General features: G+C 31.2%; 1 protein-coding gene across 2 annotated transcripts in view; it reads right to left on the bottom strand.

Moving 5' to 3' along the window:
- The window catches only part of LOC105346135 (von Willebrand factor D and EGF domain-containing protein), a 49,596-nt gene extending 40,866 nt beyond the window's left edge, over window positions 1-8,730 (bottom strand). The window contains exon 1 of one of the 2 annotated variants that reach the window (XM_034478066.2): window positions 8,710-8,730. Coding sequence is in view for 1 of the 2 variants with exons in the window: in XM_066071168.1 (XP_065927240.1) it covers window positions 8,710-8,724 (15 nt within the window). In the remaining variant the exon portion in view is untranslated. The remainder of the gene's footprint in view (window positions 1-8,709) is intronic. The other variant, XM_066071168.1, reaches the window with a different exon arrangement.
- Between the last annotated feature and the right edge of the window lie 13,945 nt (window positions 8,731-22,675).

Here is a 22,675-nt window from a genome sequence, read left to right as displayed (position 1 = left end):
ACACACACAAACACACACACACACGCACGCACGCACGCACGCACATAAATATATATATATATATATATATATATATATATATATATATATATATATATATATATATATATATATATATATATATATATATATATATATATATATATATATATATACTTAAATAAATACTTAAATAAATAAAACAGAATGCGACAGTCCAAATTAAATAAATTGTTTACTGTTAGCGCTTTCAGCCATGTCGGCTCTTCAGACAGATAACACCTAGAAAAAAAGTATTATTGACACTTCAAAAAATCCTAGTAATATATCGTTATAGATTGATAAATTGTATTAAAAAAATGAGATAAGAAATGTACCTCCACCAATGCTAGAAATATATCTAAAAAGATTGCCGTTGAAATTACACCATTATGAATCGTAGGAATTTGGTGCTTACATACAATTCTAACAATTCTAACAAACCCATTTAGCTACATTCATATTCATTTTCTGTTTATCTGGTCAACGTATTTTATTATTTATCTAAACTTTAAAAAAAGAAAGTGTTCCCCGTTTTGCTTATTCGTTTTTTGGTCTTCTCTTCTAACACAAGTAACTTTGTACATATTTAAGGAAACGTATTCGACTTGACTATACATTGATGTATGTATATGTAATTCCTAAGAATACATTTTTTTTTCGCAATTTGTATTTTCAACCGCTGAGTTTGTTTTCAATTGCTGAGATTTCGAGATTTAACTTAACACGTAATATGTGTCGGGTTCAATGTACTCTATCTGCATAGCGTCTTTTGTTCTAAGATCCATCCCGGCATTTCATTTAACCATTAACAAGCTAAGAGATTCAAGAAGAGAAAAAATAGTGGATATTTGGTCTAAAAACTACTATCGAAACTGCGTCAATTAGAAAACAACACATACTTATTTTGATCAACATGCGTTAATTTCTTTTTTTTGGGGGGGGGGGGGGATAGAAGTTATAAAAACATGGCATATGTTATCCAATACACCGAGTTATATGGGACTACGGGCAAGTAGTATGAAATATTGTCCTTTATGAGTGCCATGTTAATGTTAACACTAAACTTACTATAAAAATGTAAACGCATTACAATTGATATATGACCAGCATCTGTTAACATTTAAAAAAAGAAGTAACATTTAAATCAATATTAATTTACCTACATTTGGAAAAACCAAATCACACTAAAACACACTGCCGTTTCATTAGTTCGGCTTAATATGGTTTGTTTTAAACACTATGTGTTCAAAAATGGAAAATGGGTTGGTCATAAATTGTAAAAGATGAATGCAATGAAGTAAACAAAAGTATTTACAAAATCTTATATTTGAAATATAGTGTAAACATGTTAATTTAATATTTAAAAATGATATAATCAGGTAACAACAATTGACAAAACAAAGACATATTTTCAAAACTTTTATCAGAATTATAGTTACTTTTGCTTTAAAGAGGTTCGCTCCTCTCTTTATGGATAACCTCTTATCTGAAAATTTTGAATCATATATTGATTCTATTTGTATATTTATATTTTACAATGCCAAATAAACCATATTGAATAAAATTGTTTAAAGAAAATTATATATTTACTGAGTTTAGGAGGGAACTATATTTTGTGGCAGATGGTTTTCAAGAAGAAAATGAACGATTTTCATAGCTCAATAGTTTTAGAGTACTGTTATTTTAGCCTCCTAATTTTTAGCGCAGACTTAACTTCCAGATAGTTTGTGTATTACGATATATTCATGTTCTTAAAAAACATATATGAACAATATTTTGAATTTCTATCGAAATATTTTGATAGTTCTATTTTGGCATGTTTAGTTTATATTTCATAGAATCCAAAAAATAAAAAAATAATACTAGTTTGTGCCTTAAATAAGCTTATTTTTTTTTTTTTTAAATGTGACCACTACTTTTTTACTCCCTGTGGGACATTAAATATGTCTGTTAGTATGAAAGGTTTGGGAAAATGGCATTACTATTATTTTTATTTGCGTTATAATTTGATTACTCCAAACTGTTAAAACAATCTTTACAATTGCTGATGCATTCATTATGTACAGGCATTTTAAGCCATCAGTAAAGCAATTTTTTTTTACCTTTTACTTAGATATTACTTTTATGGTCACTACATATGTTCATCTTCATACTGTATTGAGTCATAACTATATAATAGATCAATAGATAAATATTTGTTTGATTTTTTTAAATAAGTAATATCCATGCTAAATTTTAGCAGCAATTTCAGGGAAATTATCATTTCTGTTGGGGCCCCAAATTTCCAAATAAAATAAATGAACATCTTAAGCCCCCATCTTTATATCATATTACATGTTTAAACCAGAGAAAAATAGTCTTTTACAAATGCCAAACTTTTAAATCAAACTTTCACGAAAATATAGTAGTAGATATGTGAGAAAGAAAATAACGTTTGGTGTCAACAAAAGGTTCTAATTCATTCATTTTCAGTTTAGTTGCCATGAAAATCTTGTTGTTTGACATAAAATTGTACCGGTTGGGCGGCTGGTTTTTCATAAAGTCTGCGGAGATCATTAGTTTGTGGCATATCGTAAATGAAATGTGAAAGCGGTGGTCTGGAATACAGTTGATCAGACCTCTGAAACAGCCACATAACGTCTTGGGTCTTGCTATCTCGATAGTTGTCATCCGGGGTTGGCTTTAATTTGTTCATGCTTGACCTTTAATAATGTAATATGATAACAACTACACTGACCATTTGCTTTAAAGATATTAAAAATATCTTCTACAACTGTTTGCATTTAAAATGAAAAATAAAAATATTTGAATATCATACCACTAACGTTTTATTAAACTTTTTTTAACCATAAAATATTACTTACTTTGATAATAGTTTTTGTTTGACCATGTATCCAGTAACTAACAAAATCATAATCGCAAAGACAGCAACTGCAACGATTAGACCTATTACTTCCAATTGTAAAACCTCTTTGGTATCTTCATATTTTTGGGTGGTTCTAGAGGTTTGATTTGTTTCCGAGGAAGCCATAAGAACTGTTGTTGATGTAAGATTTGCTGAGGATGTGGAGGAAGCTGGATGGACAGAAGTGGTTGTAAGATCTGCTGAGGATGTGGAGGAAGCTGGATGGACAGAAGTGGTTGTAAGATCTGCTGAGGATGTGTAGGAAGCTGGATGGACAGAAGTGGTTGTAAGATCTGCTGAGGATGTGGAGGTAGCTGGATAGACAGAAACTGTTGTAAGATCTGCTGAGGATGTGGAGGAAGCTGGATGGACAGAAGTGGTTGTAAGATCTGCTGAGGATGTGGAGGAAGCTGGATGGACAGAAGTGGTTGTAAGATCTGTTGAGGATGTGGAGGAATCTGGATGGTCAGAAGTGGTTGTAAGATCTGTTGAGGATGTGGAGGAATCTGGATGGTCAGAAGTGGTTGTAAGATCTGCTGAGGATGTGGAGGAATCTGGATGGTCAGAAGTGGTTGTAAGATCTGCTGAGGATGTGGAGGAAGCTGGATGGAAAGATGTGGTTGCTGGTTCTGTGGTTACTGTCGTGTTACATTCTAAAACATACACAATCCAAAACATTCAAATTGTTCAAAACTCTCTCAAGGAAATAAATTTTGAAAACAAGTTTTTTTTTAACTAAAATAACCCAACTTTGTAATGATAATCAAAGCTTTTTAAAATTCCGTAAAAATAAAACGTGTTTTAATTTTATACTGTATAACGAATCGTAATTGTTGTAATTCTTATTGACACAGTCAATTAATTTCAATTTATTTAATTACGAACATACCCCAAGTCCAATTTTTTTTTCAAATAATCTTCTGTTTCTTATGATACTCTTTTTTTCAGAATTAAATTTGCTATTTAACCTTTTTAAATGGGGTACTTTGCCATACGTGATTAAATTAAAAAAGAGAATTATTTTTATTAAGTATAACCTTTTTACAGAGTGATCCACAACTATGATACCGTTAAAGTAAATTCGTCATATAAAAAATTAGTATTTTAATTTAAGCATAAAATCCACTGAACTAATTAATGAATTGCATCAATAATGTTTTATGGTTAGAGGTTAACAAGCCCAGATGGTAAAATTATTATCAACATTTATATATAATCCTTTAATTATAAGTGCCGTCCACCAAAAATGTTTAATCTAGTTTCTTATAGTGTTATTTTTCTTTACACATCTACGATAAGAAGTGTTGTTTTAAAAAAAAACTTCGCATATATATTTATAGATGGAAAAATGTTGCAAATAGTAGTATCCTACGAAATGCTTGCACAAGAATTTGTTTTTACACATTCAATGTTTCAACATAATTAAATCAAATGATGTCCGTAAATCAAAAGAAATTTCATCTCATTTGCAATTTATAAATCAAAATTCGTTAAATCCCAACTCTCATTTTCGATAACTACCCCGAATTATCAAAATATAGTAGTCGATATGGCGATCTTGGTCTTGGTAATATATAATCAAAGTACTGAAGAACTGACGGGAGTTGATTTGGTCGATGTTTATTTATTTTAAAATCAATGATATGTTATTTTGCATGACAAGTACATGTAGTTTCTAATTTGAATTTTGCACATTTTATAATATGAATTTTTGGACTTTTTCGACAAGAATGTCGAGAAACCCCCATATGAATCATGTTAAATAATATTTAAAGATAAAATTAATTCAATCAAACTATGTATCAGTAATAGAAATATTTCTCGAAAATTGTATGGATGCAAGCAATATTGAACTTTAGTCTCGTTCAACCAAACGCTCGGCTGACAACGTAAATCTCCTACAAGGATTTACGGAGACAGCCGAGCGTCGAGTTGAACGAGACTATATTGAACTTTGGCGTAGGAATACATACGACTTCAAAATATATTTAAATTGTTTGTACCATTTAAAATTTGACTATTTTCAAGGAATTTATAAATAAGATTCCTTGAAAAACAAAGCTTTAGCATACATTACATCGAATTTATCAATTATTTTCAAGAACTAAGTCTTGTCAGCAGCAATGATTTGTGCTGAGGTCCAAATACTGATTCATTTTCGGTTTGTCTGAGTAACTGCCTAGGAGAGTTGATTAAAATCATTTCCCAAAAATTGCCTGTTTGGGAGGGCAACAGTTGGAATCGACATCCCAAAAAACCATTGTTCACCGACGCGACTGTTAGATTGACAATGATTTTCGAGTGGTGTAAAATTCAATTATTATTCTTTCATGTTAAATATTGATTGGTTTAGACGCAGTTGATAATCCGTTCTATTACCCTAAGCGTTAGCAATACACTTGGCAACGGTTAACAAAACGAATTGTTATATGCTCGTAAATTATGGGCGTACAGTTCGCCGTAGAATTCACCTTTTTTCTGTATAATTTTAAAGAACAATTTATTATTTTTATAATGAAATGACGCAAATTTTACGGCAAACCGTACGCGCATAATTTGCACACAATTCGTTGTGTTACCCGTTGTTCAGTGTGTTGCTAACGCTGAGGGTAATAGAACGAATTATCAATGCGTCTAAACCATTCAGATTTCAGTATCTAACACGAAAGTGAAATATTAATGATACCTGTACAAGGTGTGGAAAGTGCTAATCGAATATGTAATTGATTTGAATCACTAGCCATATTGATTGGGGTGCTCTTGTGTAGGTTTTAAAATGCAAAAGTTCATGGGACTAGGAGGGCTCAGATATGAAAAAAAATAGATTTGAAATTTTTCTAATAAATTTTGTCGCTCAATTTTTCCAGAGAAGCATAACAAGACTGCACCAAACAGAAAAAAAATATTTATTAATTGTTTAAAATATCGATCGATTTAATTTGTTTCAAAATTTTTGTAGCAATTGTTATCCTTTTCTTTGTTTTTTGGTTGTGTTCAATCAAATGATTGAAATGCTATATGTTTGACTAAGGAATACTAGATGATAACCCGCGCAAGCGAAGGAAATAACACTTTACACATTATCATGATATAATGCTTAATATATTAAAACCATATTTTTTTATTCATTTTTGCATATACTTTGTCCAATTTTTTCCTTATCTTATTTTTATAAATTGAAATAAAAACAATCTCTTTTTCTATTGTATCTATTTCAAACCAGTGGATGTGTATTAAGTGTATCTCTAAATTTGGTTCTTAAGGTCAATTTTCAATATAATTTCTATTACTGTCCCAAAAAAGAATTTTAGATAAAAACAATCTGGTGGGGGGGGGGGGAAGAGAGAGAGAGATGGGGAGGAGCATCTCCATTTAACTCCCCCGTTTTATGCATACATAATTTATCCATATAGATATGGAATACAATAGTCTGTCCATTAATGTTTACAAATGAATGTCTAAGGTTTACAACCAATCTGTCGTGGTATGAAAATGTGTGAAGTTAAAACACGCAAAATTATGCATTATTATTCATTTGCATGCATATTTTAAACCAAAGTTGTCAGATTCAAAGTATCTCCCCGATGGATAACTCGCCCTAAACTTTTCGCCATGATATCAATTAGTCAACCCGTATCTGTGCAGCCCGCTCTAGAAAGTTTTTTTTCCCCATTCATACTTAAGGCCCAATAATTGTTCCATTTTATTTATTAACTTTTTGTTATAATCGAAGACCGATCCAAAGTATCTGCCCGCGATGCATGATGAACTCGTCCTACACTTTTCGTCAATTAGTCAATCCGCGTCCTTGGTTACCCCGTTCTGGAAAGTTCTACCCCATTCTCTCACCAGAGGTCGTGCTTTGTAAGTGAATGAGTATCAAAACTAAAATCGCCCACTTAAGAAACGAATTGACTCATTTTATTTATTCAGTATTTGTCAAATCTTAACGTCTATGTATTTTCCAAAGAGGAAATACAATTCACTTTTTACGTAATCATTCAATATCATTTCATTGCAAGTATATATTTTGATTGAGACTATCCCTGACTTGGATCCTTCAATGTGTGTCCACCGCCTTACCCACGTTTTTGCTATTTCGGGCTCTAGAATGTAAGTGGGTTTTTGATTAATTTCACAATAATAACGTATCAGTTAAATTCAGATATACCTTACGGACATCATCACGCATGTGTTAAAATACCGTAGGTGTAAGCAAGTACTCTGGTGCAGGCATTTCGTAGTTTATTTGCAAAATGATTTAATTTATAAGTATAGATATCTGTAAGGCAGTTTAATTATGTAGTCACTTAATCTTAAAAATTCATCAGAAAAAACCCAGATAGATTAATTGCAACAATTAAACTAAGTTTATCATCAACATAATATATCATAATTGTTTAATTAGGATAATTTTTACTAAAGTACCCAAATCTTAAATTATCATTTTGATTTGCATATATTTTCATATATTCAAAAATCTTTGCTTTAGATGTCTTTCTGCTACAACTTTCCCCTCCAAAATTGTGAAAGGAAACAAAAACAAAATAATATTACTGACAATGATCCTGAAAATAATATTTAAATGTTGACGTATTTATATAAATGAACAAGAATAGTTTGGAATGCTAATATTCTTAAATCATTTATAGTGATGAGTAACAAAAAAATACTCAACACTTGTCATCACATCAAAGAGTAGCTTTCAAAAACACAAGGCAAACATAAACTAACATTCAAAACAAGGGTTATTGCAATTCATAAAGCATGGCAAATTAAAGAACCTGTGATCGCGCTTAATTTTAAATCTTTGGCAAATATCATTTATATAATATATAAAGCAATAGACATTTTTCTCCTTGACAATGTCCAATGTTCATTAAATGAATAATTATTCCAACATTAACAGTCAGCCTTAATAGAATGCCTGTCATATGTGTTTGAAAATTATGACAAATCAAGCATATTTTTCAATTCGCATTTAGTGATATAATATTATAAAGCATAACATTATCCGAAAGTGATTTAGAGTATAATGATTAGGATGCGATATGACAAATTTACGCTATTGTAGATCAGATAAAGAGAACGTAACCACAACATGAAGGAATATGCAGTATGAGTACATCTTGCAACGGGCACTTGCAAAACAATGTACTTGATATATAAACTACCAGTTAAATCCAGTTATTCGTGTTTTAAATTCATTTTTTAATCTTATCATATTAAATGGATTGATAATCACAGTTTACAAAAAATATTCAACATTTTTACAACACTTTTTCTACATTAAATGCTTTAAAAACTTAAGTATAGAGAACACGCTAGCTTATTTTGAAATGAAGAAAAATTACCTTTTATCACGGCAAACAGAAAATAGAATCCCAGCCAAGAAAACATTCTTTTTCTTCGTGAGTGAATCTAAAAGTAGCATCCATTAATTTCACATGTTTCCAATACTTGATCACTACTCCCCGACTTTTCTTTTTTTCTAATAAATAATATTTTAAGCCTCTTTTTGTCATTACTTAAAATTTTTTTCTTGATAGATAATGATTTTAAATACCATTTTTTATTTCTGCCAGTCGACAAATGAATTTCATTTAGGTAAATCACTGGTTTGAACTGCACGATTGAATTCGGCAATATATTTCTAAATGGAAAAAAATATTGATGTATTGATTTCTTAAAATATGTGTAAGTTAAGAAAATACAAATAACATCTCTTTTATTTTTTCTTTACCTGTCCTTTTTCAGTATAATGAACTCAATATTTTACTGACCTTCGCGCGTTCCATGATCCATGAGCAGTCATCAAATGGATAGCAGATTATGCATACGAAGTTGTTCTTGCTTTATACACATATCAGGCAATCTAGTTCTCGTACGATATAATAGGAGGTATATACGTTGTTTTAAAAAGAAACATACTATCATTAGACATGACAAATCAGTTAGAATTCATAGTTGTTTTAAAAAGAAGCATACTATCTTTAGACATGACAAATCAGTTAGAATTCATAGTCCCTAGAGACTCGGTATAGGAACGAAAAACCACTATATGATAATAAGGTGACAGTCTGGTCAGCTTGTAGTTCTGAAAAAACTAAAATCGTGCAATTCGTTTTTTGAAACTGATGGAAGGGTAAAGACTGTTAACAGTAGTTGTTACTTCTACCTAGTGAAGAATAAATTTATTCCAGCTTTATGCAGATCATACTGCACAATCGTACTGTAGCTGCATATCTTTAGCTCCCGGTCTGAAAAATTCGGATGGACGACCTGGGAGCTACAGTGCCTCCCATAGTTAAAAAGCTGCAATTTACGGCGCACAAAAAATTGCGCTAGTTTTGGACTAATTAATCTTATTTCCGAGCACATTCTGTACAAATATTTAATTAAAAAAAAATATTCGGACATTTTACTACAGATATCGTCACTTTAATTGCCTTTATTTTTTTAAACAGCATAACCAGTCCTGTGAAGTGGTGCAGTTTGTTTACATGCAAAAAGTTTGAGGCAAATAAAGAGACGACGTCAGTAGAAAATTGCAAGAATAATTTAATGGTACTAATATTTTTCACAGAATTTGTGTGTAAATAAGGCAAATCAGTCCAAAACTAGCGCAGATTTTTGTGCGCCGTAAATTGCAGATTTTTACTATGGGAGGCACTGTAGCTCCCAGGTCGTCCATCCAAATTTTTCAGACCGGAAACTGCACACCTGGAGCAAAATCATACTGCTGATTTTTAATTGTCCACCAAGATGGAGTTACCCCGCACACGTCGGGACAGGTTCTTGAATGGTTACAGAAAACATTCGGTCATAAACTGATTTCGTTCAGACGGACTGTGGTTCATCAACACTCTTCCTGATGTAATCCAAATTGATTTTTATGGGTGTAGTTTAAAAAAAAAACAGTGTATGCACCAACGCCAAACACTCTGGAAGACCTGAAAGTAGCAAAGCCCCGAAAAATACAAAAAAAAATACTCCAGACGTGCAGAAACGTGATCAATTACGCTATAGAGAGACTTGAACTCGTGATTAAACAAAAGGGAATCACGTAGATCATGTATTGTAATAAACAGCATTACGGTAAGTTGATGCTTACGGCAAAATTGATTCATTTCCCGTTTATGCATTTATTACATGTTGCAAACTTGACGGATAAAATGAATTACGCTCACAACGAAGTAAAATTGCCCGTACCTGGGACCTCGTTATTAGCATGTTTTAATGTATTTGGAAACGGATGATATTTTTACGAATATGTAGAATTTTTCTTCATGGAATGAGTAAGCTGAGACAATGCCTATTACTGCATCCGTCTATTAAATCATTTCTCATTTCTTTTCATTTTAGAACGTTTTGCGTTGTAAATTGTGATATATAATAAATTGTACATACTTTAATTACCTTAAAAACGCATTTTTACCCGTTTATAGCCCTTCTAAACTTAAGACAAATACAACGGGATAATTTTGTTTTCGACGGGCACAGAAAACAATGGCAATGTGTTTTATCGCTACCTGATCACCAAAATGCCTAAAAGAAATAGTCACCTAGAATTACATCATATCTTTATTTCCATCAGATTTTTTCGTTAATAAAATCTATCTTCAGTGGAAATTAACAAAAGCAGAAGATGATAATAATCAAACATTTAAAAAATGCCTGTTAGAGTACAGCTGCACCGATCTATGTCCTCGAACTCAACAAAATACCTTTTTGCTAACACAGAAATGTCAAACACGTCATACTTTACGATGTAATTTCCACGTGCTAGTTTGCATGAGCCGAATTCTTAAGAAAAACTAAATTCAGTATAATCAATACACCAGAATGCGGAGCTGCTCTTTAAAGAAAAAAACATAGGATTTTATGGGTAAATAAGTACATAGGTTAGATTTCTTACAAATATTAAACTTAAATGAATTGCTTAGCGATGAACAAAATAGTACCTGCTTAAAATACAAAGAAGTTATTAAATATTGTATCAAAAATATATCAAATATTTTGATAATTTAGTTACCGGTAATGAGTCCTGGCCCCGGGCAAGGCCATAACAGTTGGAAATGCCCACTTTTGTTCTCTGTCTTACTTTTCCAATATATATTCCTTTTGTAAAAGTAAGACTGAGGTCAAAAATGTAATCTAATCTAACGTGTACGTTCCCGGGGTCTGGTTCTAGTATTTTGAGCCAAAACGTTCAAACTGAATGTGGTATCAAAGAATGCAAAACGTCCTAGCACTGCTAAAAGATTCAAAACCTTGAAGAATAGTTTATATAATATATCCTTTGACAATAAAGGCCTGTAATGCTAATTCATGTGTCAAAGTGCAACCAAGACACAGGCAATTTAAATAAAAATGTTGTTATTAAAATAAATTAAGAAATATTACGAAAGTCGTCGCTCCAAGACTGGTATTTATCTCCCACTTTTCCATGACAATACAACTGCACGCAAAGCACGCATCATGACCGAATATTTTGGGGCGGAAAATGTTACTGCTTACCACAACCCCCAAACCCCGTTTTCTCAAAAGTAAGCCCGTGCGACTATTTTTGTTCCCAGAAATTAAATTCCACCTATCTGGAAAAAGATATCAATTAGTGTATGATAAATGTCCCGAGGAATACGAGAAATGTTTCTAAAGGTAATTTGATTGTTTAACAAGTGAATCTAGCAATTTATTAATGTCGATGAAAACAGCCAAGTGTCATTATTTTTGGAACATTCATTGTATGTATGTTATTTAAAGGAAAATTTGTGATTTTTTTTCTATTTACTGTATTTTAACAAATTATTTTAATAATGTTCGTACAAATCATTACATGTATGTATAAGAATACCTCGCTATTGATTGTAGTAGACCTACGTCAATATTACAGTACCTTCTTATAAAATAAATACCAAATAATCTTATAAATTGATACCAGCGTTAATTTTTAGAACCTACTTGGTAAATATCTAAAATGTAATAAGAATTTTGTTCATTTCATACAAGTATGAATACTTTAGAACGATCAGTTGTTAGCAAAAGCTATCATGTAAATTGCAAATATATACGATCAATAGGCGGGAACGTAAAACTGCCAAATTTATACCTAATGTTTAAAACAATATTAAAACATCGCAAAAAAAGGTACATTTTGACAAAAAAGATGGATATTACGAAATTCTTTTGAAGATATCTTAAAAGATTCCAATTTAGGACTATCTAAACATTGTCTCTAGGTTGAGATGGAAAAAGTCAAGTAAGAGAATTTATGCAATTTTAAAAATCTGATATCTGACGAGTAACTTCACGTTTTTGAATATCTTCTTGCCGAAATATAGAACAAACACAATTGCAGTATTGCAATATTCTGTCAGACAAATGTTTTAGTATTCATGCTGGATAACTTCTAATTCGACTTCGATTGTACTAATTGCATCAAACATTAAAAGTTGAGACAGGAATGTTCTCTAAAATTCTCTTGATTGTTTCACAATTATCCTTTTAGTACTATCAGTAAATTTACAGCAAAGTTTTGAATAATTTTCGTTAATTTGTACCTTTAACATTTTAAAGGTTAAACTAAAGAATGTGAGCATTTTCTTTTAACAATCATCTCTTCAATTTCGATAAAGTCACTCCATGTATAAATAATCAACTGATTTCAATAACACAACCTGACCTAACTAAATACATGTAGCCAAACTGCTGTTCAATGTCTATTAGTAAATGGGAAACGTGATCAGAGAACTTACAAAACGGCAAGCAACGAGGAAATAAATATAGTCAGTATATTTTCAAATACAAGAACAATTCTTCTTTTCATAGTTTAAAAACAGGTTTTAAACAAACCTACCCGTCAATTCAATGATCTATCTCTATATTTCAATCATTGCTGTCTATTAAACGTACATATTCATGCAGCCGACCCCACAGGGTCACGATTGTGGTTTTTTTTATTTAGTTTAAAGACATGGGTCATTGTCCCTGCACTTGAAGAGTTATTTAATTATATAAAAGATAATGTGTCTATTGTAATATTTGTCCTTATGCACTGGAAAAATCCCTTACTGGGCATGAAGAATTCAGGTTTCAATGTCGAAATTCCGATTAGCATTTAGAGATACCATTGCAAAAACTGCAGTTTTGATATATCTTTAAAACATGTGCGTTATGAACAGAAAAGGAAGAAAAAAAACTGCAAATTCACAAATAGGATATTTCACGGGAAATAATGAACAAAGAAGTTTTTGCTATTTATAATATTGTCACTTTTTGCTTTATCAAAAGTACCACTTGTTTTTGTTTGACAATGTTTAACAATTCTTAAAATATTTGAAAACTGTTACAAGAAATGTAACTACACAATGCAATAGCAAATAATATGGAAAACATTTCTGAACATCAAACATTTTAAAAATATATCGTATTGTTTTACAAAAGTAAAAAACAAAAAATTGGACACAGTAAGTGAACTCAGTTGACATATTGAGCTTTAGAGACATGCAGCTAATTATAAAGATAAGTCTTAGCAATAATTGATATTCAATGATTATTAAAAAAATATTTTGCATTTTCACTGAAATCCTCAATAAGCGCATATTTTAGATTTAATGATGCAGCGTGAAATTGGTGAATCTTTTTTGTCTGTTAGTGTACTTAAATATTTTCTTACAAAGGCATGTTTCTGCCATGAAGTAGCCCCATAATGTTATAAGAGTACAATGTATATACCTACAAATAACGTCAGAGAAACCTAGTCTTTAAATTACAATCCATAGTTATCTCGCTTTAACTTGATTAATAAAATTCAATATTGATTAATTTTGTTTTTAAATACAAGAAACTTAAAAGCACATGTACTTGTTTTGGATAACAATTTAATGATGTCGTTAAAATTTAATGTATATCGGTTGTAAAAATTATTATATGACAAAGATAGTTACGCTTATAGCAGTTTCAAGCAGAAGAATATTGATATAGCGATTAGTTGCTAGTGGTAATTGATCAAATGCAGTCGAAATTAGTTCACAATATTTATTTTATTTTCATGGATCATTTTCTATTTAAACAAAATAGCCTGTCACTGACATAACTCAATAAATTATATTTATTAAGTATGTATTGCATGTATTTTTCTGCATCATTCCCCATGACAAATTAAAATCTAGGCTTTTATATATCATCGACATTTGTTTCTTTAAAAAAAATGGACGTCGTAAAAATGCTTACTTTGCATTGGAAATCTAAAAAATTATTTTGTCAAAACCCATTCTGATTTCACACAAAAGTACTCTAAAGTTGACATTAAAAATATGCTTGAGTTTCTGATAGACAACATCTATGTAGTTACTGGAAATCAAGTCTTCCAACAATTTGATTGAATTCCAATGGGTACCAATTGTGTCCCATTGTTTGTAGATCAATATTTGTATTCTTATGAAGCTGAATTTATAAAAAAAACTTGTACGTGAAAAAAAATCACTAGCTGTGGCCTTCAACTCAACATTAAGGTTTATCGACGACGTATTATCAATTAACAATTGTTATTTTCATAATTACGTCCACTCGATATATCCCAGTGAACTTGAAATAAAAGATACCACAGAGTCTGTGTTTCATATTTGGATATTTTACTGGACATGGCCATTGATGGTAACCTAACAACAAAGCTTTATGATAAACGCAATAACTACAATTTTTCTATAGTCAACTTTCCTAACTTATGTAGCAATATACCTTCATCACCTTCATATGGTGTTTTGTCTCTCAGTTGATTCGATACGCAATGGCATGCTCTTCGTATGAACAGTTTCTAAGACGAAGCAAGCTACTGACAAACAAGTCGACAAAACAGGACTATCAACAGTCTTGTTTGAAGTCATCCTTTCGTAAGTTCTATGGTCGAAACAACAACCTTGTCAGCAAATACAATCTTCCTCTGGGTTGCATGCTGACTGCCGTTTTTCATACTAATTGTTAGACCATAATTAATGACATAATAGTCTACGGACTTTTCCGATTTTCTCCCCGTTTACGACAAAGAGCGCACGGCGGATGTGACCGGTCAGTAGAGGAGGCTTACTCCTCCTAGGCACCTGATCCTACTTCTTATCTATTTGGAGGTATGTGTTGCTCTCCTTTGAATTTGTATTTCGTTTTATGGATTTTTGAGATGGTTCACAGTTTGTTATTGTCATTTTGTCATTTCACAATGAATCTTAAACTATACAATGTCTTATTCACAGCTAATACAGATTTCAAATTTTTCATAAAAAATGAATAAAACTCTTATGAAATATATGAGCATAGATATTTTTAAACAACAAAATCATGTTTAAATATGTACTATTTAATGTACAATAAAGATTTCGCGTAGCATTCTATATGTGCCTTAATGAAATGTCATTCATTTAAAACTTAATTACACCCTTACTTTTAATACTCGAATCATCTAATCTTAGTGGTGCATATTAGGACCTGACGATTAACTGAGTACCCAAAATTAAGTCACTTTTAACTACTTTTGAATTTTGCATTTTTTTCTTTTTTAAATTGTTAAAGTTTCATTTTTTCGACGAGTTGAGGCCTAGGATCAACGAACTATATTAATAAATTCATCGTTTGGTCTTGCATTGAAAAATAAGGTCATAATAATATATATTTTTTTGTTATTTCACACTCTATACATATGATGACAACATTATCAAACATTCGAAATTAATGTAGTATAATGTCCATATTAAACGTAAGTGAAGTTAACCTGCATCCTGTAATAGCTAATTTTATCAAATTTGTTTTAACCTATTCATTTTATACAATAACATAATTGATAAGTATGCATTTAGTTGTATGTATTGTTGTCAACTCAAAAGGTCACAACGCATGCTATATATTAATACACAAGTCATGTTTTCGATATTGTTTCACTGATTATTCCTGTTTTTTTGGGAGTATCTCTAGCATCAATGTATATTTCCATTTGATACATTAAGATTTAGAAAAAAAAATATTGGTAAGTTGTTGCATCCTAGATTTTCGTGTATTTTCTTTCAAAAGAAGATTTCTCTGACCTAAATTTTACGCTTTGTCTTCATGCATTGTTAAAAGGACATGAACACGATTTAAGATGAAAATTTTATTTTTGATTTCTGTATTTGGAATGATTGACCAAAGTTTGAACGTTAGAAGTCATGTTACAAGCGAGATATAGAGAAAAGAAGTCGGTGTTATGTAAACAGAGCTCGAGTCTTATATTTGTTGACAAATACTGTAAAGTAAAGAAATTCCATTTCTTTATCAAAATAACTTAAGGAAATAAGATTTCTGAAGACTGATTCAGTGGGTTCATAAATAATTTCATCACAACAAACAACAACATTCGATTGAAACTTATACCAATACAACAAATATGTAAACATTAACTGAACTCGAGCTTTGTTTACTAAAGAAAAAATTCTAACCTCTTTAATTTGCTTGTAACTCGATATTTGACTTTCAAATTTTGTCAATGCATTGAAAACATCTATATTAACAGTTCTAGACATAAAAGTCGAAAAAAATAAATTTTGAAAATTTTGAGCACAAATCGTGTCCAAGTCCCTTTAAATGTTTTCATGGTTTACAATTTTCAATAGGGCTTCAAGGTCATAAGCTACACAAAAATTTCATTTTATGAATAGATAAAGTATCATTTCTACGAAAGCCGAGAAGGATCATTCGAGATTCGAGATTCAAAGTACGAGATTTTAAGATTCGAAATTCGAGATTCAATATCTAAATTAACCAATCAAATCAAGGATCTGAAAATATGTATCCTAGCGACATCAAACTATTCTAAATAAAAATCATCCGTACAAGCTCTTATATACAAATAAATGCTATGTTCACTTCTCCCTACCTAACTAAATTATTATTTGTATTTACTTTTTCACAGAATATCTAAGTAGACTAGATATAATGCAGTGTGCTTCGCGGATCTAAGTGATTTTGTTTGCCCTGGTGCATTTCCACCTGATGCGTTTGAACCCTGGAGTATTTCACCACTAGTAATAGTTTAAACCCCGAGTTTATTCACCCCTTTTGTGTAAAAATGCGGTTATGATTGAAAACTTCATAAGCGTAGCTAATTTTTTCTGTAGGGGGGTCCAAGGCCAATTTTAAATAATTTTACTATGTAATTTTAATAAGCTCCAATTTTCCCGAGGAGGGGGTCCAGATCCCCTGACCCCCTCCTTTCTAGATCCGCGCATGAAGATTAGTACATGTATCTAAATAATCTATATATAAATAATCAGTCCGGTTTCACCAATAAATATAAGCATTACTTATCTTTTTTATGAATGCATACAATCAAACACTAGTACTATGATTATAAACAAATCATTGAAATATTATCACATCATATGGTATTACGGTATTAATTAAATAAATACAATTTTTTTCCTTTTCCTCAGTAAACAACTTATTTTATTATGAGTCTTACCTTTGGAATTTTTTTCAATATAGAAGGATACATACTCTCTACAATTAAAGGTAGGGATGATATGGTGCCAATTTGTTCACATTGCCGATTTCTTGTGCAGAGAACAGTAAAACTTTTTAAAAATTTGATTGTACATGAATATTTCAAAATTAATTGTTGTATTTTGTTATAATTCATTCATTGATATATCAACAAGAAAGAATAAAAGGTATAGACAAGCATATGTATCACAGCTAAGTTAAGATTCTCTGTAGTTTGCTACCCCCCCCCCCTTCCCTGCACCAAAAATGACAATAATTACATATAAATCATACCCGAAAAATGAGTCGTACGTTTATAACTAATTTTGTCAAAATTTTTAGATTCATTTGATTATATTTTAGTCCATTTGGGTAAATAGATGCACCAGCACAGCTCTCATTTATATTTAATCAGGCCATAAATTCAAAATATTTTCAAAAATTAATAGCTTTAAACCCAGTGGATAAAAAAAAGAAAGCAAGTCGAACTCGATGAGTGCTAATACCTGTGTTGAATGAATGGTACAGTAGGATATACTCTTTCCTACCCTATATTTATTTGAATATTAAATCCGATTATAAGAGTCAAATCAAAAATCAAGTATGGATATGTACCTGTTTATCAAAAGTAACTTTACTCATACTCGCGAATTTTAAAATCTCGCTTTTAATTTTCAGACGTATGTAAACTACATGAAACTATGATAAAATTTCGGCATTCGCGATTTTATGTTCTCGCATTTTGACGGAAAACCGTTGGAATTAAGTACTCGCGTAAAATAAGGAATCTACAGTATTTACAGTGCATCGTTATGGAGCTACACAGAAAGTTTTAAAATAATTTGCCGAGCCAATTAAATTTGTTTTAAAAAGCCTGGAAAACGAAGAGAAAACAAAGTGGGGACAGAATAACTGACAAATTAATTTGGACTATATAGCCCCCCCCCCCTTTTTTTTTTAAATGTATATACTGAAAACAGATTATTAAGTACAACATCCAAAAACAATTTATAGAAAATTTCATGGTTTTTTTTTCATTTTCGCTAGCTAATGTAAGACATCACAAATGCCCCAAACCCCTTCACGGAAAAGAAAATGCTAGGTGGAGAGAGAGAGAGAGAGAGAGAGAGAGAGAGAGAGAGAGAGAATGTAAATCACAGGTGTGCTAACACTGTTAAAATTAAAGCTTGCTAGTTGGTCTGCCCTACCCTTGCTACCTCCTCTCTTTTCTCCTTTTAGAGGCTTAATTTATGTCTATATTATGCTTGTATCAAATCAAATCAATTTCAAATTCTAAATCAAAATTGAATTTGACACTACAAAACTCTTTTTTGTCTCTCTCTCTCTCTCTCTCTCTCTCTCTCTCTCTCTCTCTCTCTCTCTCTCTCTCTCTCTCTCTCTCTCTCTCTCTCTCTCTCTCATATCGACAATGGCATTGCCATACCCTACAATACACTATTCCTATCTGGATTGTTGTCGTTAAGGTTGTAAATCATTATATCTTCTATGGTTTAAAACTTTATCATAACCTATATTTTGACATGTCGATTCTTCATTGAATTTCGTTTCATAGCTAAAACCACACTCAGTTTTAATTATTTAAATTAAACAGATCTTTCTTCGCGAGCCGATTTTTACACAGTTGGGGCGAATACACTTCGGGTTAAAATTGTTCGGGGGAAAATACATACAGGGCAAACAAAGCCTCTTAGATTCGCAAAGCCAACAGTGTTATCACTAATTTAATTGTTTATACTGTGTGGGGTTAATTCATCAATGTTAATTTAACCATTTTATAGCCACTATATAAGAGCTATTAAGACATTAATTTGTAGGAAAGAGCATGTACGAGTGATCCATGATTTGATTGGTTAATTTAGATATTGAATCTTGAATTTCGAATCTTGAATCTCGTATATCGAATCTCGTATTTTGAATCTCGAATCTCGAATGATCCTTCTCGGCTTTCGTACATTTCTGATAATTTTCGTTCTTCATTAAAAGATGTGTGTCGTTATTATCATATACGAATTTGTTTGTATTTTTTATGACAAGTAGGCATTGTTGAGTTTAACTTTTGTTGTGAAAAAATACGTGATATAAGTCGTATCCAGGCCTCGCCGTCACCAACATTTTTAAATCTTTAGTCCTCAACTTAAATTCATATAAAAGTGCATGGATTAGAGGTAAAAAGTCAGACTTGAGGCTAAGTATTGACTTGAGGGAAGTTGGCCACGGCGGGACCAGCACTGTCAATAAAACGATTTACTTTTTAAATAAAAAAAAAGTTTAAAAAAAAAATTGATAAAAAAAAATCTATTTATTATATTCTATTTTTTTTAAAAGAGACATGTCTCATAGAAACAAAATATTAGGCAATCAATAAAAAAAAATTCAATCAAGTGAACAAAATTTTAGAAATATTGGAAATGTCGAAAATTAAAAAAACTTATCGAAATTAGACATATCCTGACTCGAATGATGGAAAATTAGAAAATATAAAAATGTAACACTATGCTGGATAATTATGCCAATGCCAAGGTGATATTTGTGCACCTGCTTAAAATGGAGTTTCGTTTCCATATATACTATTTAGACCATTGCCTGAAGATATTATAACCACTTTAAATTTGTTTTTAGTGTGTCTCACCTGACAGGTGAGATATTTACACTAAAAATTAATATCCCATAGGAAAAAAGTAATTTCTAGGAGAAAATTTTTTCGAGCAGGAAACATTGAAAATCGTAATGAATTTTCTATAAATCCTACAGAAATTATATTTCTTGTTGAACACTTTTAATTAAACAATGATTCATCTTATGACATATTTAATTTTTTGACCTTTGACGTTGCAATAATGCCCAATTGGCACTGACATAATTTCTGATTCATATATAAATGAAGTTGTTAGCTTTCCTTGCAATAATTGTGTTGAAAGATTATAGCCATTACTTGTAAAATTTAAATATGATTATATGAAAATAATGATTAAAAAAAGCATAACCTGCTGCACAGTCTCTTATCATATAAAAAAGAATGCATGTCTTTAGAGAGACATGTACAGACATAAAGACAAACGGAAAAACAGACAGACAGCAAAAAAGAGATACTTTGTACATTAAGTATATTAAGTATTTTTTGTTACTTTAACTCAACTTTCCTTTGCAGTTATTAGGGCAAGCCGGAAGGGAAACAATGATTAGACCGAAGTACAAATCAACACTGCTGACAACATTTAGTTCTTGAAAATAAACGATAAATTCGATGTTATATTTTCAAACGCATTGTTTTTCAAGGAAACCTATTCATTAATGCATTATAAAACGTCAGATTTTAAATGGTACGAACAATTTAGATATTTTTTGTATTCGTTCATTGTATGCATTCCTACGCCAAAGTTCAATATAGTCTCGTTCAGACAGACGCTCGACTGTCTCCTTAAATCTCCGACAAGGAGGGGGTCTGACGTTCTTGCTTGTCGAAGATTAACGGAGACAGCTGAGCGTCTTGTTGAACGAGACTAGAGTTCAATATTGCTTGAATCCATGCAATTTCTCAGAAATATTTCGATTATTGATACGTGTAGTTTGATGAAATTAATTCTTTGAATAATACACAGCATGATTCATTTGGGGTTTTCACGAAATTGTGGTCGGAGAATTCGTAATATAAAAATGTGCGTAAGTTACATGTACATATAGGATTGCCATGCAAAATAAGATATCGCTGATTTTAGAATAAATTATAATCGATTTACTCAACTCTCGTCAGTTCTTCAATACGTTGATTGACATACCGGTTTTAGGAGGTAGAACTGTTAAACATAGGTGTTTGTTTGCGCGTGTTCCTGTGTGGTCACGTGTCGGGTGTGTGATTTATGCTAGGATATAAGTGCAAGATATACTCTTATTTTTACCGTGTAGTTTCGTGTAATTTGTCTATGTCGTTAAGACGTGTTTTTCTTTGTTAAGTTATGTGATACTCTTACCGTTATGCCGTGTTCGTATTTGTTGGGTTTCGTGCTATTGTATGTCGTGCTGTTGTTACCATTATTTTAAATTTAAGTCAGTGTGACTTAGCCTATTTTTATGTAAGGTATATTAATCATGTACCTCAAAATATGTTTATTGTTTAATAAGGTTCTTATCCAGTCTCCGACAGTCCATCGCCTTTGTAATATCTGTCCGCCACTGTCTCAAGCCATACCGGTCCTACTCATCTTCGATCCGTTTCTTCAGGATGGCCCATTCTAGGAGCCCGTGCTAGAAACTTGGGACAACAAAGAGCTTCATATTATATTGTTCATGATGTGTTTATATTGTGTATATTTGTTTTGTTTTATCTTATATAAAAATTGTGAATTGAAATCAAATCTTGTTCTGTTTGATGGAACATTCTTTTTAGAAATGCAAAGTAATTAAATTTGTTAAGAGTGCATTTCTGTTTTAGCAGAATATTATCATCTTATCTGATGTTTCAAATATTTTGCGTATATTTTGTTGCAATAAAAACAATTTTAGAAACTGGTTTTCATAACTATTTCAGTCATTAAAAAGGGGCACTTAATGAAATTGATGCATTTGTCATTTGTAATACATAAGTTATCATAACTTATGTACGTTTACCCGAAGAAGGATGTTAAAATCCAGAAAGCGCTAGTGAATAGAAACTTTGGAATTGTTTAGTACGGAAGATCTTATAGTGATTGTAGTGTTTTTTCTTTCTTTGTTTCTTTCTTTTTTCCCCTTTTTTTGTCGGCAGAATTTTTCAAATGTGGTTTGATAGATTTTCCTGAAATTTTCAGGACTGATAGAGAATGATAAAATCTCGAAGTGTTTTTTTTTTTTATTTTTAAAAAATTATTTCCGATCGTCCATTTCCTGTGCCGCGTCAAAAAACCTTTATTCCTCGAGATCTCAGAATCGGCAAATACTTGAACATCGAAACTTTGTGGGATGATAGACCTGTGCATGAAGATGTGTTTAAACTATTTTGTTTTGTTCGTCGTAACTTCCGGTTGTCACCGGAAGTACTTCAAAAATAATTATTGTTACGCATTAAATTCCTTTTCCATAAAATAAATATATAAGTATAAATCTATACATAGGTTAACTATGCAATGTCAAATCAACAAAAAAATTCTACTTCCGGTGAGATATCTCAGCTATCTCAGGTATTGTGTATTGTTACATAGAAGAACACTGAGTTCAAGCTAGAGCATTCAGAAACAACGAAACTTG

This window comes from Magallana gigas, chromosome 9 (assembly GCF_963853765.1).
Source record: "Magallana gigas chromosome 9, xbMagGiga1.1, whole genome shotgun sequence".
In the NCBI taxonomy this organism is placed as follows: Eukaryota; Metazoa; Mollusca; class Bivalvia; order Ostreida; family Ostreidae; genus Magallana; species Magallana gigas.
This window is presented reverse-complemented; position numbering and strand designations above follow the sequence as displayed.